Genomic DNA, 15,033 nt, shown 5'->3' on the forward strand with positions numbered 1-15,033 from the left:
CCGGCAGATGCTGGCTCAGCCCTTGGCCGAGCGGTCGGCCCCTTTGGGGGCTGTGGGAACCGGCAGCGGGGAGTCGTAGGGACAGGGGAGCAGGACACAAGTGCCAGGGCCGGCCTTCCTGCTGGAGCACAGCCTGGTTTTCAGTAATGCTAGTCCCAAATAGAAGTGTCTTCATTTTTTAAGAAAACTATGTTTTCTCCCCATTAGCAAGCAGCCACAAACAAACCAACCCTTATGTGTTGATGTCTGTGTGTTAGAAAGGCAGTGTAACTTTGGTAGTGATCTTCAGAGAATAGTAATACAACTTGACATTCCAAGTCTGGGTACAGGTCAGAACTATTTTGTATTTTTGACACTAAATACCTCTTGTTCTGTCTCGCAACGCCAAATTTCAGAGAATGCATTTTGAATAGGAGAAGTTGCGGTATGTATGGTGCCTTTGGACAGAGCGTGTTGGAAGGAGTGCGTGCACAGCTGCTTCTTTGGTTTTGTTTTTTCTTTAGTTAGGAAAAAAAGTTTGGAAGTTGGAGTAGGCACACGAAACTCAGTCTGTGGTTTCTGATGTACAGATTGATGACAAAGAATTCGACATTCCTCAAGTTGATACCCCCCCAACACTGGAGAGCATCTTAAACGAGGTGAGTGGTCTGTGGGACATGGAACCAGCTCCACTACAGGGAGGAGCTAAGATGAGGCAGCACGTACTCCTTCGGCTCTTTTCATACTGTTTTTCCTGGGGAACAAAATTGTATAACTTCATTATGTCTGGATACAGATAGCTGGCAAAGTGCATGCTCAGTTGAGCCATTGAATTCACAATGAAACAAGACGGGTTTCCATCAAATTTAGGCAGGTTCACCTGTGGATTTGGGCAGTCACCTGCAGACCACACAGTCCAGTAAAGGTCAGGGTCATCAACCTTTATTTAGCTATAAATAAATGCGGAGAATTCTGTGTGGTTCTTAAGTTGTGGGAGGAGATAACTAGATCCTTCACAACTCCATTTATATTGTACAAGCCCTCTGGCAGGAGTGATCAGCTCTCTCAACATCTGATGTTGCCTGCAGGGGAGAACTGACTTTGCCTCACTTATATCCAATTCAGCACTTTTCTTACTGTAGCTGCATGAGTGCGTGGTTCTTAGAAAGGAAAAGAAGGTCATGGAAGTGAAGAGAAGCTCTGAGAAAACAAGCTTTTTAACAAGCTGAGCAAATTGGCAGTTGGACTTCCTAGGGATCCAGTATAAAGGGAGAAGGAGCCTGGGAGAGGTGACAGTTTTTTCAAGAAGCTGAATTAAAGATACAGGTGTAAGGTGCCTCAAAAAGACACAATCTAGGAACGATAGGAATAGTGGAAGGGGTAGAGAGGTATGTCCTGTCTCTGCTGATGCTTTGAGCAATGAAGGCAGAGGGGACTTACTGAATTCGGGTGGTACCAAACTGTAAGGAGACGCAGTTACATCCACGTCGGAGTAGAATCTAAGTCTTAAACTTGAGAGGTAATCATGAAGAAAGTGTAGTTCAGTGCAGACAAATACAAAGCCTTACTCCAGTACTATTTATCTCAGCCCATATGGGGTGGGAATGACTACAAAGCATCTTCTGAAAAGGATGTTAGTGGAGAACAACCTGACTGAGCCAGAAAGGTATACAGCTGCACGGGGAAGAAGAGACAATGGGCACAGGACTGCCAGCTGTAAGAGAGACGAGCACCTGCTCTGTTCTCTGCGTGCTTGGCATTAGGTTGGCTAATGTGTTTGCTCTCTGGCGCTGTGCTCCGAGAACATGAACTTAGAAGACAGCAGGGAGAATGGCTGTTTGAAAAATACTGTTAAAAAAAATCCCAGGCTAAGCCTGAGGTGAGGGGGGAGAGAGATATCACTAGCAAAATGAGCAAAAGAGTGCAGAGAAGAAAATCAACCCTTGTAGCAGCCAAGGGGACTGCCAGACTCTTAGCCACTACTTGGTGAAGTGCTGGAGTAGATGATGATTATTCTAGGCCGTCACTTGGCAATTGGAGACTTTTGAGAACAGCTTAGATAAAGGCCTGTTAAAGTTTTGATAGCGTAGATAGTATCTGGGCAAGAAAGAGTAGTTGAATAACTTTCTCTCCAGCCCATTTCTGTGATTATTTGAATTCTGGGAACTGGTTCTTCCACAGGATGAGTCTAGGGAAATAATACGTAGTTCTGTTTGTTACATTTGAGACTATCTTGTCCTCTCCTTCTCGACTTTTCTGCTTAATTGATGTTGGTTTGCTACTGTTCCAGTTAGTGTTGTGTGTTTTGAACGTTGAGTAAGCTGTGGTGATTCTCTTCCTTCAGACTGATGATGAAGAAGAGTCTTTTATTTTGGAGGATCCCTTTCTCTTGAACATTGATAACACGGACACGCACTCCTATGACACATCTTCTGTCGCAAGCTCTGACAGCGGGGACCGGTCTCACCTGAAAAGGTACTGCAGGACACATGCTCTGGGAGGTGAAGTGGTTTTTGAGGGAGCACTGTGTATAGCCATTAAAACCAAATTCTCCTTTTTTTGAGTGGGTAGAAGGACAATCCAGAGCTAAGAGCAGTTGAAACTTCCAAAGGCAACCTCCTGCAGCCTCCTCCGTGAGCTGTGATGTGTGTGTCCGTGTGTCTGTCACTTGGGTAGGAACCCTTAATTGCACATGTGGGTTTTGTCTTCTGCCGTTATATCCTAGTGCTGAAGTCCCAGGGGTGCTGCAGGGCTTCTGGCGAAGCTCCTTTTGACAGAACAGCGTTACTCCTGCAAGATCACGTAGGCAAAGATGGGATATGTTTTTTTGCACTGAGGGCTAGCCTGTTTGAGGAATAAATGCATTTTGTGGGAGATGGAGTATTTATTTCTCTGAATTTTAATGGAATCTTTAAAACACTGAGCCATGATGTCTTTAAAGAAAGTCTTTCAAAGGCACGTCTGACTTGCAGAGCGTGCAGGGAGCTGGTGGTTATCTTTAAAAGGCAAGTGAACTGCTGTCACTCCAGTCAATTGAATGCCAATCTTGACATCTAGAAGTAGCCTGGAATGTGATAATTAGCTATAATGTTGCTGACTTGTCCCATTAATTACTCAAATGATGACCTGATCCTGCATTCTGAGCCACTCCCTTGGCCTTCTTGTGTGCCATATGAAGCTGTGATTGTTGGACGAGCAATAGTCTAGGGATATAAACACTCTGAGGTGTGAGGGTTTATGGTGGTGTACTGACTCACCGTCCCTTCTTTTTCCAAATGATGGTTTGTATTGAGGGAAATGTTACCTGGAGTGGCGTAAATGTTTTCCAGTACAGAGTGGCCAGAAAAACCCAAAAGTGTTGTCGTCATCTTTGGGTGAAGCTAGTTGCCATGTTTAATAGCTTATATTACAGCTAAGGACCCATAACAACATGTTTCTTCAGCCTCCATGTGAGCTACTTGTGCACCTCTGGAGAGATAAGGGCCAAATGTTTCCTCTTAGTTTTGGAAATTTGGCTTTGTGGTGGTGTGTGCTTGGAAAGAAAATTGCAACTTTCCTGGGAGTGTCCCTGTACTGTGTGTGCTAAGGTGTGCTCATGCTCTTTAGAAACAACTGTCCCATGTACGCTAGTTACTTTTTAAAGATATTTTCTCCATGAACAGAAACACCTAACCTTTCATATCAGATCAGCTCTGTTTAAATTGAATGTTACTCGTTACGAATGCATCCAGTTTTCCTAGGCACTGGTATTCTGTAATGGGCCTTTTCCAATTGTGTATTTTCCTTAGATACTCACTTTTAACTTCCTGACTCATGGGAAGATTAATTAAAGAGAAGAAGTGTTGCTTTCAGACTTTATTAGTAAATTCTAAGGTTTGTAGATATGTGCTTGAAACTGATAGTTCGTTTAAAGAGCTACTTTTTTCCCCCAGAAGATGAGCTAAACCCCAGTTTTATGCAGACACAGAGGTGCGTAGCAGGCTTTGGGAATACTCTCATGGCGTTTCATTCTGTGCATGTAGACCCAGGAAGAAGAATGGAAACTGCACGAGTTACGAGTGCGTGCAGAATTTACGTGCTGGTTTAGCTGGGGGTTGGGCAAAATTCCAAACTTCTATTCTGTTCTGATGCTTTTGGTTTATTTCTGGTTTCCTTAGGAAGAAAAAACTCCCAGATTCTCTCTCGCTCCATGGATCAGTTATCCGTCTCTCTCTCCTGAAAGGAATTTCTGCCCAAATAGTATCTGCAGCAGTAAGTGTCTTTTTTCTTAATGGATGCCACCAGGAGGAAATTTTAACCTCTTGTGTGGAGGGGTGTTTGTGTGATCTCCTCCCTCCCCTACTATTGGTTCTGGAAAATACTAACATGTGTGGTACATAAACTACTAACTCATAATCCCTAGTCAGTAGTGAATGGGGTATTAAGTGAGTGCAGCAGCGGTATGGTAAGTCCTCTTTAACATAGATTTGTGTTGCTGGGCACACAAAATTAAGCCTGGTGGGAAATGTTAATATCAAGCAATAGCAGTGCTGCTGTTCTGCTTGCAAGGGGGGCTTGTTAGAGGAGAGTACAAGTGAGTCAGCTGCGAGGGTTTTGTGATGGTCTCAATGTTCGTGTGCTGCCACTGGCTGTTACCTGCCTTGATGGAGTTGTGGGTGGGCTGCCAGAATGGGAAGTTGATAAGGTGTGCCTGCAAGGGAGGCAGTTCACAATCCATGTCTGTGCCATGTACATGGAGAAAATGGTAAACTCTTATTAAGATTAGACTGTTTAGAGAAGAACTTTCATATGTAATTACAGGATATTCTGCTTCCTCTCTGTTTCTGTGCACTTTTTGGAGTTCTAATTATTGGAGGCATGCATGGAGCTGGGAGTTCTGTCTCTCTTACTCATGATTTACCCTGTCTTTGTAGGACAAAGTGGATGCTGGCTTGCCCACTGCAATTGTAAGTACTCTGATGGTTTTCAAGCACTGTATAGTTAGTCATCATGCGAGTTTGTTAAACCAGTAATTTAAGATAAATGTGTCTTCCTTCTTACTCTTACAAAGAATTTTCATAGATGAGGGGTGGGAGAAGCAGAATGACAGATCTAGTTCCTGGGGGGAGAGTTCAGCCTTTCTTAACTGCCCAACTGCCCCTCTGCTGAAAAAGCACACGCGCTCCTCTTTTCCATGTCACCGGGACTTGCTAGTTGAGCACCTAACCTTTCCCTGTAACTTAAGTGTCCATGTATTGAACACACTGAATTTCCCTAGCTATTTCTCAGCCAGTTATTGCTTTGACTCCTCACAGCTTTTTAAAGACGGTTAAACTGAAGTGCTCATGAAGAGATGGGATCAAAATCGCTACTTTTCTGACATAGCTGAAATATGACCTTAAAATATAAAATTTCACTTTCAGCCTGTCTGAAAGACAGTCCTCCTTAGCAATTCGCATTCAACTTCTTGAAGTCAAGCATGCTAATTAAAACATCTCAGAAGTGAAACTGCCTTTAGTTAAAGGAGAAGAGAAACATTTTAAGGAGGTGAAAGAAATACCCAGCAGGTATTTCTTCTGCCCTTGTGAAACGAGTTTCAATGTTTTACGCAGAAACTAAAGATGTGCTTCGTCACTTTGACTGTAGTAGCAGCAATCCATAAGAAATTACACTTTACAAGAAGAAAAAGGGAAAAAAATGTGGTCACATCTAAGTTAAAAGCAAGCAACATTAGAAGCACGCTGTGACTGGTGTGCATGTAGGATGAAAACCTGTACTTACGTTCTGCAGGCATTAAAGCGCATACGGTTTTTTTAATCTGACTTAGAGTTGCTAAGAAATAAAAAGTAGAACAGTATTAATACATCTACAGCATTATGTGATTTATATTAGATTTTATTTAATTGGGTGCAGGTTTGCAAGGATCTTGGAGCTACGTTTCATTCCTCTTTTAAGGAAGTTGCAGTCTCTGGGCTTGCTGTGGACTTGTCTCTTCAGGGGACCAGCGCTGCCCAGGGTTGTAGGAGAGTTCAGATGTGGATGTAGCAGCTGAATGAGAACAACCCTCTGAGTATTTATACTCAGCTACCACACCAAAAGAACGAGGCTGACTTTACAGAGAACAAATTTCGCTGTGGGTACTCTGGGCATTTGAATTTCGAACAGCAGAGGAAAAGGCAGCCCTCTGAACTCCGGACTATCTGTGCAGTGCTGTTCAGCAGTAATACTCCAGCTTTCACAAAGGAATTGTTTTGTCACTTAGATGTTAGAAGATGGTTATATGTAGGACCTTCTAAATCTTCCCCTTTTGGCAAAGATTGCATGAGTGTCGTGAGGGTTTCAGTGGTGGATTTGTGACTGATGTTTCTTCTACTTTCAATCTTTCTGCATGACTATTTCAGGCAGCATCAAATCTGATAGCAGTGGGGACTTCCCATGGGTTAGCGCTGATATTTGGTAAGTTAAGAATAAAATTTTGATTTTTTTTCATTTTAATCATCTTAAAAAACCCAAACCAAACAAAGACAAGCAAAAAAACCTATCCCAAATTAGAACTGCAGGGTTGATTGCTTCTAATATGTTGTGGTTTTGCAAAGTGTGACTTTCTTTTGGTAAAGAAATAAAGCATGAGTAATATTTTAGTTGTCCTTATTCACGTATTTCTTCTGCTTTGTTGGGGATTGGCACATTGATACTGAGAAATTTAGTTCTGTGGCAACTGTGTAAAGAGCCTTTTCTATGTTTGGATAGAAACTACTGTTTTCACGTGGAAGGAGCCAGAAACAGTATACAACCATCATCTCATACAGTATTAATCTTCTCCCTGATGACATAGTAGCTGCCAGCATTAAGGAAATTAAAATGTGTTCCTTGAGAAGTGAAACTTCTGACCCATAGCTACCTCCAGGCTTGCATCATAGGTTTCTCCTTCCCTGACTTTCCCCTGCACTGGTCCCTGTGTCCCTTCATTCTTCTATTCTTTCATTTCTCTTATTACCAAACTTTCTTAAAAAAGCCTCTGAGCTTGTGCCTCTGTTTATCCAGCTTCCCAGCCAGGCGAGAACAGCTCTTGAATTGCTCCCACAGAAGCAAAATCGAGATTTTGTGCCTTTTGTCTACACAGCACCAAATTCTTAACAGTTTTAGGTATTTTGTTATCTTTTTTTCTTCTGAACTTGACTGAAATTATTCAAGAGACCCAAGTTAAGGGAACAGAGCACAGCAGAAGGATGGGCCAGACTGACTGTGTAAGGCTCACCTTCCTGAGTATTTAGACAAGAAACTATTTGATGCCATTTGCTTAATCCAATATTGAAACAATTACAGGATGTGCTTAATCTGAATATAAATAATTCCTTATCTGCTACAGCTAACACGTGATCTTACTGAGTTTTTAGTCATAGATCTTTGTGTTTTTTCTAAAATTTGTCTCATATGTGGAGGTCTCCAAAATCACTACTGTGGGACACCTTTTTACTCCCATTTGCCTGTTGCTCTCTCTACAGGCAGACACTATGAAGTCAGCAAGCTTTTAAACAAGGAGCTGTTCTCTGTGAAGCTCATGAGAGATTTATTTTTAGCATTTTACACTCTGGAAGGGGCTCTGGGACTCTCTCGAAGCATGTAAAGAGGAAGGGTCATTCTTACCTTTGTCATGATTATTTCTGCATTGAGTCCCATTTATGAGGGTGGACCACTGAATGCCTGGATGTCCAAGATGCTCAGTATGATGTGGGATTTCAGTTGATTTTGTAAGGTTTGTTTGCTTTGCTCAATGCAAGGGTGTTTAAGCAAATTTTTCTTTGTTACACCCTTGATTACTTTGTTTACTGTAATTTTGGCCATGATCTTTGCAAGACTGCGTAATCTGAAGTTATTCAGTTCATTTTGTGGCCTTTAGGAAACCTGGCAGGCTTCCAGCTTTCCACTAATTGGCTTTCTTAAAAAAATAAATGTCAGTGCTTTGAACAACATCTCTGCATACTCGCAACGGGATCTTTAGATCCCTTTTTAAAGTTAGAGTTTATACAGTCCCGTATTGGGCTGTGTTATCACAAGTGCATTCAGCAGGTTGAGGAAAATCACGACTCCCCTCTGGTCTGCACTTGTGAGATCACATCTGAGGTACGGCACGCAGTTTTGGACTGCTCAGCTTGACACTGATGTGCTGTGGTGAGCCCAGAGGAGCAGGGTCACAGAGATGGTCATGGGGCTGCAGCTCGTGATGCGCAAGGACAGGCTGAGAGAATTGGGTTTCTTCTGTGTGAAGAGAAGGTGGCTAAGGGGGCAGCATCTTGCTGTCTTCTGCTACCTCATGGAAACCGAAGTTACGCCGTGAGTCTGTGCTGTAGGTTAAAGGTGATGAGGATCCAACTTTGTTTCCAGTATGGGCACAAATGCTTCCTGGACACTTCTGTTCTCTGCTAAATTATTTCAGTTCTGTAACTGAAACGTGGGCATGGACCACGGTGCTCTCGGATCTATCTGCAAAGAGAAATCCTCCCAGGATGTGGCTGTAAAGGCCACCTTGCGTGCGCAGAGAGGATTAGTGTTCTGGCTTGGTTTTATTCTGTAATTTAAACCAGCAGTTTGTCTGTCGACCCATCAATTTCTGTACTACTTTATGAAAACATTTTTCTATTGGAAGTGTTAATTAGGATGAGATTTACTCCTTGCAGTTTTCTAAGGTGTGGGTATGGTTTATACTGTACAATGGAAACATCACCCCTTTGTGCCTGCAGAAATGTAGGTCCATTTTCTGGTTGAACGTGGCAGTTGTTAAAATGTCTTAGTTTTGTAGCACTAGCAATTTTTTTAACCTTTTATTTTTTCTTGCATATATTTGATTTTATGTAGCTATTTTATTTGTCTTTTCTTGTAAGTCCACCTATACCTCTTAACTTGTCTGCTTTGTCCTTTTTAAGGAAGATTTGGGTAGCTTTCATTCTGCTTTTCTGAATGCTTCTTGAAAAATGATCACAGGGCAGTTCTTGGATTGTGTATCTAATCTTTATAACCCAGTATTTTTCTTGTGGATCCGACTTTGCCAAATCTTTGCCATCCTGCAGGAGTTGCAGAAGGGTTGGTAGGAAGAGATGTCTGGAGGCCTGTAGTCACCCCCTCTTTGGTGCAGGACTGTCACCAATAATTAGGTCGAGCACCCATGGCTTTGTCTAGCCAAGTCTTGGAAAACTCTTACGGATGGAGAATACTGCCCAACTGGAAATCTGCCCAACAGACCCACATGCATGCACACACTGCTCTGGTAACCTCCTCCAGGGCCACATAATCTTATAGGAGGAAAAAAACCACCTAAACCTCTCAATCTGCCATTTCTGGTGTTTGCCATTTGTTAGGTGATCTGGCATTACTGAGAAGAGTTTGGTGCTCTCATTTTTTACTTATCTTTCAGGAGGTTTATCTTCTATGTGATGCTTGTAACTGCATTTGGACAATGACAGTTTTTTATGCCTTAGGAATATGACCCTTAACTTGTGCTGTGCTCTCTTGGGGGATATATATATATATTTTTGGTTTTTTAATATACATAAATGAGAGCCATCCTTTGGGCAAATTCTTTTTGAAACTCATTTGGAGTTGTGATAGTTGTACAAATGAACAATTAAACTCTGTGCCATGACATTTCTTCAGGATTGCTAGCTGAAGCGGAGAAGTGCTCTCCCAGCAAACCTGTGACAATAATCTTCAGAGGATTTTTCCCTCCATCTAAGAGGTTTTTACACTGCTCAGTTACACGTTTCAGTGAGTTCTGTTTATTTTTCATGGAGAGTTTGTGTTCTGGACACAAGATTTCTATAGTTAAACTTTGTTTTCATTAGTGTTGAACCATTTTTTTTTTCTCTCAGTTGGCTGTAAAACATGTAGTTGGTGCCCTGAGTCTTTGTTGAGGTGTGGGGGTAGCATGATATCTTAAGAGAAGGGACACTGTAAGAACCCAAAGTCAGTATTCAAAGTAGGCCTTGGGGACCATGGTCCTTGGTTGGTTTTTGTAGTTAATGGGAAGTCGATTGCCTGGCTGGTGGTAACGCTTGGAAATAGTTTTACAAGATAATGCCACTGTGAACTTCCAGGTTTATTTTCTGTCAGGTTTCTTTTTTGTCTTCAATACAATAAAGTCCAAATTTAGAAACTCCGTTTTCTTCAGTGATTCCATACACTTTTAAAACCCCTTGGTTTTAAAACACTAGCTATCACAGCATCCTCTCAGTTACTTGAATAAATCAAAATGGGAAATATTAATGAAAGGAAACACTATCGGCAAAATCTGTAGGTTCTCCTTGCCTTTGAAGATTATCACACATACACTGTTCATTACTTCACTCCTTTTTTTATATTGATTTCTGGCTTTTTCTTTTCTCTTTTGGCCCTTTCTGTGTGGACCGAAAAGGAAAAGGTACAGTAACACTGCACTGTGCACGTACCCTGCATGAACGACTCCTGTCTTGCCCATTTTGCATGTTGCCTGTGCCAGAACTTGAGATGCCAGATAAGCAGCAAGGAAGGCAGTGTGGTAACCGGTCAGTGCGTAATACCGCTGGCCAGTCTGGGAATCGGTTATTGAATGCCTGTGCACTGCTCACTTCCAAACTGTCCAGGCAAGAACAGCAGAGGAACAGATAAATGTGCCATTTATGAAGTTTTAGGGCAGCGGGTCCATAGCTGTTTGTAAAGGCATTATTTTGGGGCAGGACAAAGGCTCTTCCGTGAGATCATCTATCTATTCCTGCCTGAGAGCCGACAAGTGGGACCACTGTGGATTAGGAACCCAATCCAAAGAGCCTCAGGACAGAAACTGTGAAACTTGGGCAAGCAGACAGCCGCTTCTGCAAGCCCTGTGCCTGCATGGTTTGTGCAGCTGCGGGGGGAGCAGGGGTTCCTGGTGTAGGAGCCAGGGGTCTGAGCACCCACTTCTAGCTTAGGCTAGGGCAGGGCTGGGGAGGAGGGCTCAGCACGCTCTGCTCTAGGGGACAGCTCTTTTCGGAGGGGAGATGGTGTCTGCAGCCTGGCCCATCAGCTCACCATCAGCACGGGAACAGGCTGCCCAGGGAGGTGGTGGAGTCACCATCCCTGGATGTGTTTAAGAGACGGGTGGATGAGGTGCTGAAAGATACGGTTTAGTGGCAGACAGATACGGTTGGACTGGATGATGTCTAAGGTCTTTTCCAACCCAGTGATTCTATGATTCTAAGATCTATGTCCTCCCGATACCTAGGCCCAGACGGGATGTACCTCCTGGGAGAGCATTTACTGCTGCTGAGCCTAATGAAGGTGTGAGGAAAGGACCTGTTTGTAAAACTTGTAATACCCAAGTAATTCTGCAGGAAATAAGAACAGGCCTTTCAAACTTGGGAAAGTCATGGCTTAAGGGAAAGATCTTGAGGAAAACCTGGTGATCTAAGAAGTAGTAACTTCTGGAGAGCTATGCTTCTTCCCTCGTTCTGGAAAGCAACTTATTTCATATTCACAAACTTGGTTTTATTCTTGTAGTGCTCTTTCAAAGTGCCATCTCTTTTTGACTTCAGACTTTGAAGCCAAAATACAAATAGTTACTGCAAATGTACTACTACAAATTTGTTATTACTACAAATTTTTCAGATAAAGAAGTGCTTTATGTAAATTGCAGAATTAAAACTTTTTTTTTTTTTTACAATTGATAGCCACCTTTGTTTCAAGCATTTGGAAAAAGCTTTTTATGCTTCATCCTAGATGTGTCTTAATTCAAAACTGATAATATTGGTATGGAAAATCATCAGATCAGCTTTTATAACCTTCTGCTTTTATCCATTTTTATTACTCCACCAGTTGATTAATAGGAGCTGATTGATTCAGATGTCTTGCCTTGCTTTGGAAGCAATTTCATCCATCTCATTCGTAGTTAGTTTTTAAAAACAATCTTACGTAGTGGCTCCTCCTTAGGAAGAAATGACTAGAGTCTTACAAAGCATTTAAATTTGGGGTGGAGTGGGGGTCTTGTTTATTTTGAATTGTCATTGTGGCTGACGGAAGAAGAAAATGGACTTGAAAGTTCATGTGGGTATACATACAAAGGTGTAAAGCTGGATTGAAAGTAGTAGTGACTCTGAAGCTGCTGCCATTGTCAGACAGCTCTGAAACATTCTCCTTTTTCACACCTTACAGGAAACAGCTTATTGATTGACTTCCAGGTTTAAGCTGAAATGGAAGGAAGACAATGCAATTTGCCTTTAATAACAAGAGCTGCAGTATTCAACTTATTTTTAAATGTATTCCTATGGTTAGCAGATGATCTTTTTGTAAATGAACCATATTTCCAAATCTCTGGAACAGGAAATATTTCTTTGTGACTAGAAGTACACCATTTGGAGAATACGTCTCTGAGGAACTTGTTTTCCAGTTGCAACTCTGTGTTCTCTGAGCTTCCATGGGAGTTTTCCCTGATTTTTCTTCTCTGTCTTTGACCTGTTCTGATCTATGCCATGTACGACCTTGTCACAATAATGTCGAGCTTCTTTCTAGGAGCATGGCAGATGGTTATTTTTATTTCCATCACGTGGCTTCAGCTTTCATCTTCTCCTAACAAGGAGAGTTGTGTGCAGAACAGTGGCCTTAGTTTGGAAACGTTTCCACTGCTTTGTGCTCGGTAATAGCGATGGTGGCTGGCCCCTGGAGAAGGAGGTGCTGTGGTTTGCTGTGCCTCAGTGGCATCAGACTGACCTTCAGGAAGGTTCTGCATTGTGCTTGAGTGGCAGGTGCAGTGAATTGCATGTTGCTTTTCTCATTTCTCACTGTAGTGATACTGAAGTGGTTTTGGCTCCATGTTCAACGTGCGCAGTGAATGATAGCAGCCATTCACAGTATAGTCACTTGAACTGTATACACCCTTTGTTTAGTTAAACGTGAGTGTCAAGGCTTATAAATATAGTTATCTACTCAAAGAGTAACCTGTGTGACTGTCAGAGCTTCCAGAGCTGCTTCTGTACGTGTAGGTTCGGCCAGTTTGAACCCTCGCTTTCTCCTTGGTGTTCAGAGGCTTTTATCTTGAATAATGTCACGTTCATTTGGAAAGCTAATGGAAAGTAGTATTTTACAGGGTTTCTGATTATTTAACTGGGAAAAATAATCTCCATGTTATTTAACTAAACATCTCTTACAGTAGAAGCAGCATCTTTATGAAATGTTTTTAAGTCTAAACAAGGAAATGTCAGATCTCATTTGAAAATTCAACTCCCCTGTTCTGTGTTTGGCACAAGCCAGGCTGCAGAGGAAGGAAGGGGAGATGCTTCCTTCATGCAGCACGGGGTGTTGTGCTGACAGGCACAGCACAGCAGAAGCACACCAAGAACAGGTATCCCTTCCAGAACTGCCTGGGCTGCTTTGTCAGCTGATGAAGAGATGATGGTTTTCACTGATACAGCCAACCGAAGGCACCTTTCTCTCTTCCTCCCACAGATTTCAAGAGCAGAGCTCTTCAACATTCACAAGAATCCTGATGTCTCTGAGCACCCATAACATATGGTGTCCTCTTGGCTGCTACTGTTGTCACGTTTTAGATCAAAATTGTCAGTTTTCTCTAATACCTGAGCCTTCCCTGTGCATTTGTAAGACATAGCACAGCCTTTCTGTTGCTCCCAGGCCCTGTCTCACTTGGTGTGCAGAACAAGTGGTGTTTGTAACACCCTCTCTATCCTTGCCTCTCTGCTACCACTATCCAGTTTTGCAGGAAAAGGATTTTATTACTTTCTTTTGGGCCACTACAGCAGACAAGTTTATCGAGGTAGATAAAGGAAAGCAAGGAATAGAGTGGAAAAAGTGTTTGTACTTGGCCCTATCCTCTCCTCACCCTACCAGTGCTTTAGAGTAATCCATGAGTTCAGGTACTCTTCTTGCTAGTGTTTATTTTGGACCTCCCACTAATGGCTTTTCATACTGGCAGAATTTGCAAGGTGACGCCCACTGTGTGTGTGCTCAGCCATCAGTCTGTACAGATCGATGAATACATCACTTTGTGCAGGGGATGAAATGACAGATAGATCCATGCTCTGTTTCACATCTAACACATCTCTAGTGGTGCTGCAACTTGGAGAAATGTGTCCTGTGCCTTGAGCAGTTCTTCCAGCGGGTTTCCAGTGCTCAGCTGCGCTGTTTCCCTGCATCCTGTCCTTTCCCTCCCTTGCTCAAGGTGATAGCTTGCACACAGTGTTATTGTGGTGCTTCTGATCTATTTCAGATCTGTAGTCTTCATTCCAGCAGTCCTCATGAAGCACCTTTTCTTCCTCCCCCAACTCCAAGCAGGACAAAAATGGAGAGAGGTGGGAAAAGCAGATCCAGAACATTTGTTATTTTAGCTTTTGAGAGCAATTCACGGGCAGAGGGTTATCATTCACAACGCCTGAAGTGCAACATCCTACAAAGCAATTGCTTGTCTCTGGTGGTAGAAGCACCAGAGACAGCGCCGGACTCAGCGCCGACCGAGGGGTCTGCTTGCTGTCTGTGGGCGCAGGCAGGGCATGGCCATGCAGGGTGGCAGTCCCCTGGGAGGCTCTGCAGCCATCAGCACCTCCTTTGCAGTAACCTGTGTCTAGGGATGGGAAGTTCTGTCACAGTGTGGTGATGGTGACTGTTTCCTTATAAAGCAAGAGCTGTGTGCACCAGAACTCATGGAGCACGTCAACTCTGCAGCTTGGGCACAGGTTCATTTTCCCTCCAGCTACTGGCCTTTATCAACAAAACCAAGGAATAAAAATTATGTAAAATTACACTTACCAAAAGCCTGTGTTGGGGATTTGTAGCTGATGTTCAAGTTGACATCCACAAGGATAAGGCTCGGAAGTTAGAATTAATTTTCTTTCATCTTCCTTGCTACAATTTAAGCACTATTGCAGATTAGTGAAAGGAAAGCTAGATGTTGCTTTGATTTTTCATGGTAGTTTCTTCTTAGGTTTATAATACCTCTGCATTTCCATATTCCCTGTGCCTGTTTTGTACCTCTTAAAATAATTCTTGTATTTCCCTGCAAGACAGTGTCCCACTTGCTCTGTACTAACTTGTGCTCTCATCTTGTAAACTATTTTTAAG

The 15,033-nt window shown here is 42.7% G+C and overlaps 1 protein-coding gene across 1 annotated transcript in view; it reads left to right on the plus strand.

Annotated features, from left to right (window-relative positions):
* Positions 1–569: 569 nt before the first annotated feature.
* Positions 570–15,033, plus strand: part of VPS8 (vacuolar protein sorting 8 homolog (S. cerevisiae)) — a gene marked incomplete at both ends in the record, with an annotated part of 76,619 nt that continues 62,155 nt past the window's right edge. Inside the window, 5 exons of the mRNA XM_010160668.1 lie at positions 570–638; positions 2,324–2,454; positions 4,137–4,230; positions 4,893–4,925; positions 6,360–6,414. Of these exons, the coding sequence (XP_010158970.1) occupies positions 570–638; positions 2,324–2,454; positions 4,137–4,230; positions 4,893–4,925; positions 6,360–6,414 (382 nt within the window). The remainder of the gene's footprint in view (positions 639–2,323; positions 2,455–4,136; positions 4,231–4,892; positions 4,926–6,359; positions 6,415–15,033) is intronic.

This window comes from Eurypyga helias, unplaced genomic scaffold (genome assembly GCF_000690775.1).
Source record: "Eurypyga helias isolate BGI_N326 unplaced genomic scaffold, ASM69077v1 scaffold12491, whole genome shotgun sequence".
In the NCBI taxonomy this organism is placed as follows: domain Eukaryota; kingdom Metazoa; phylum Chordata; class Aves; order Eurypygiformes; family Eurypygidae; genus Eurypyga; species Eurypyga helias.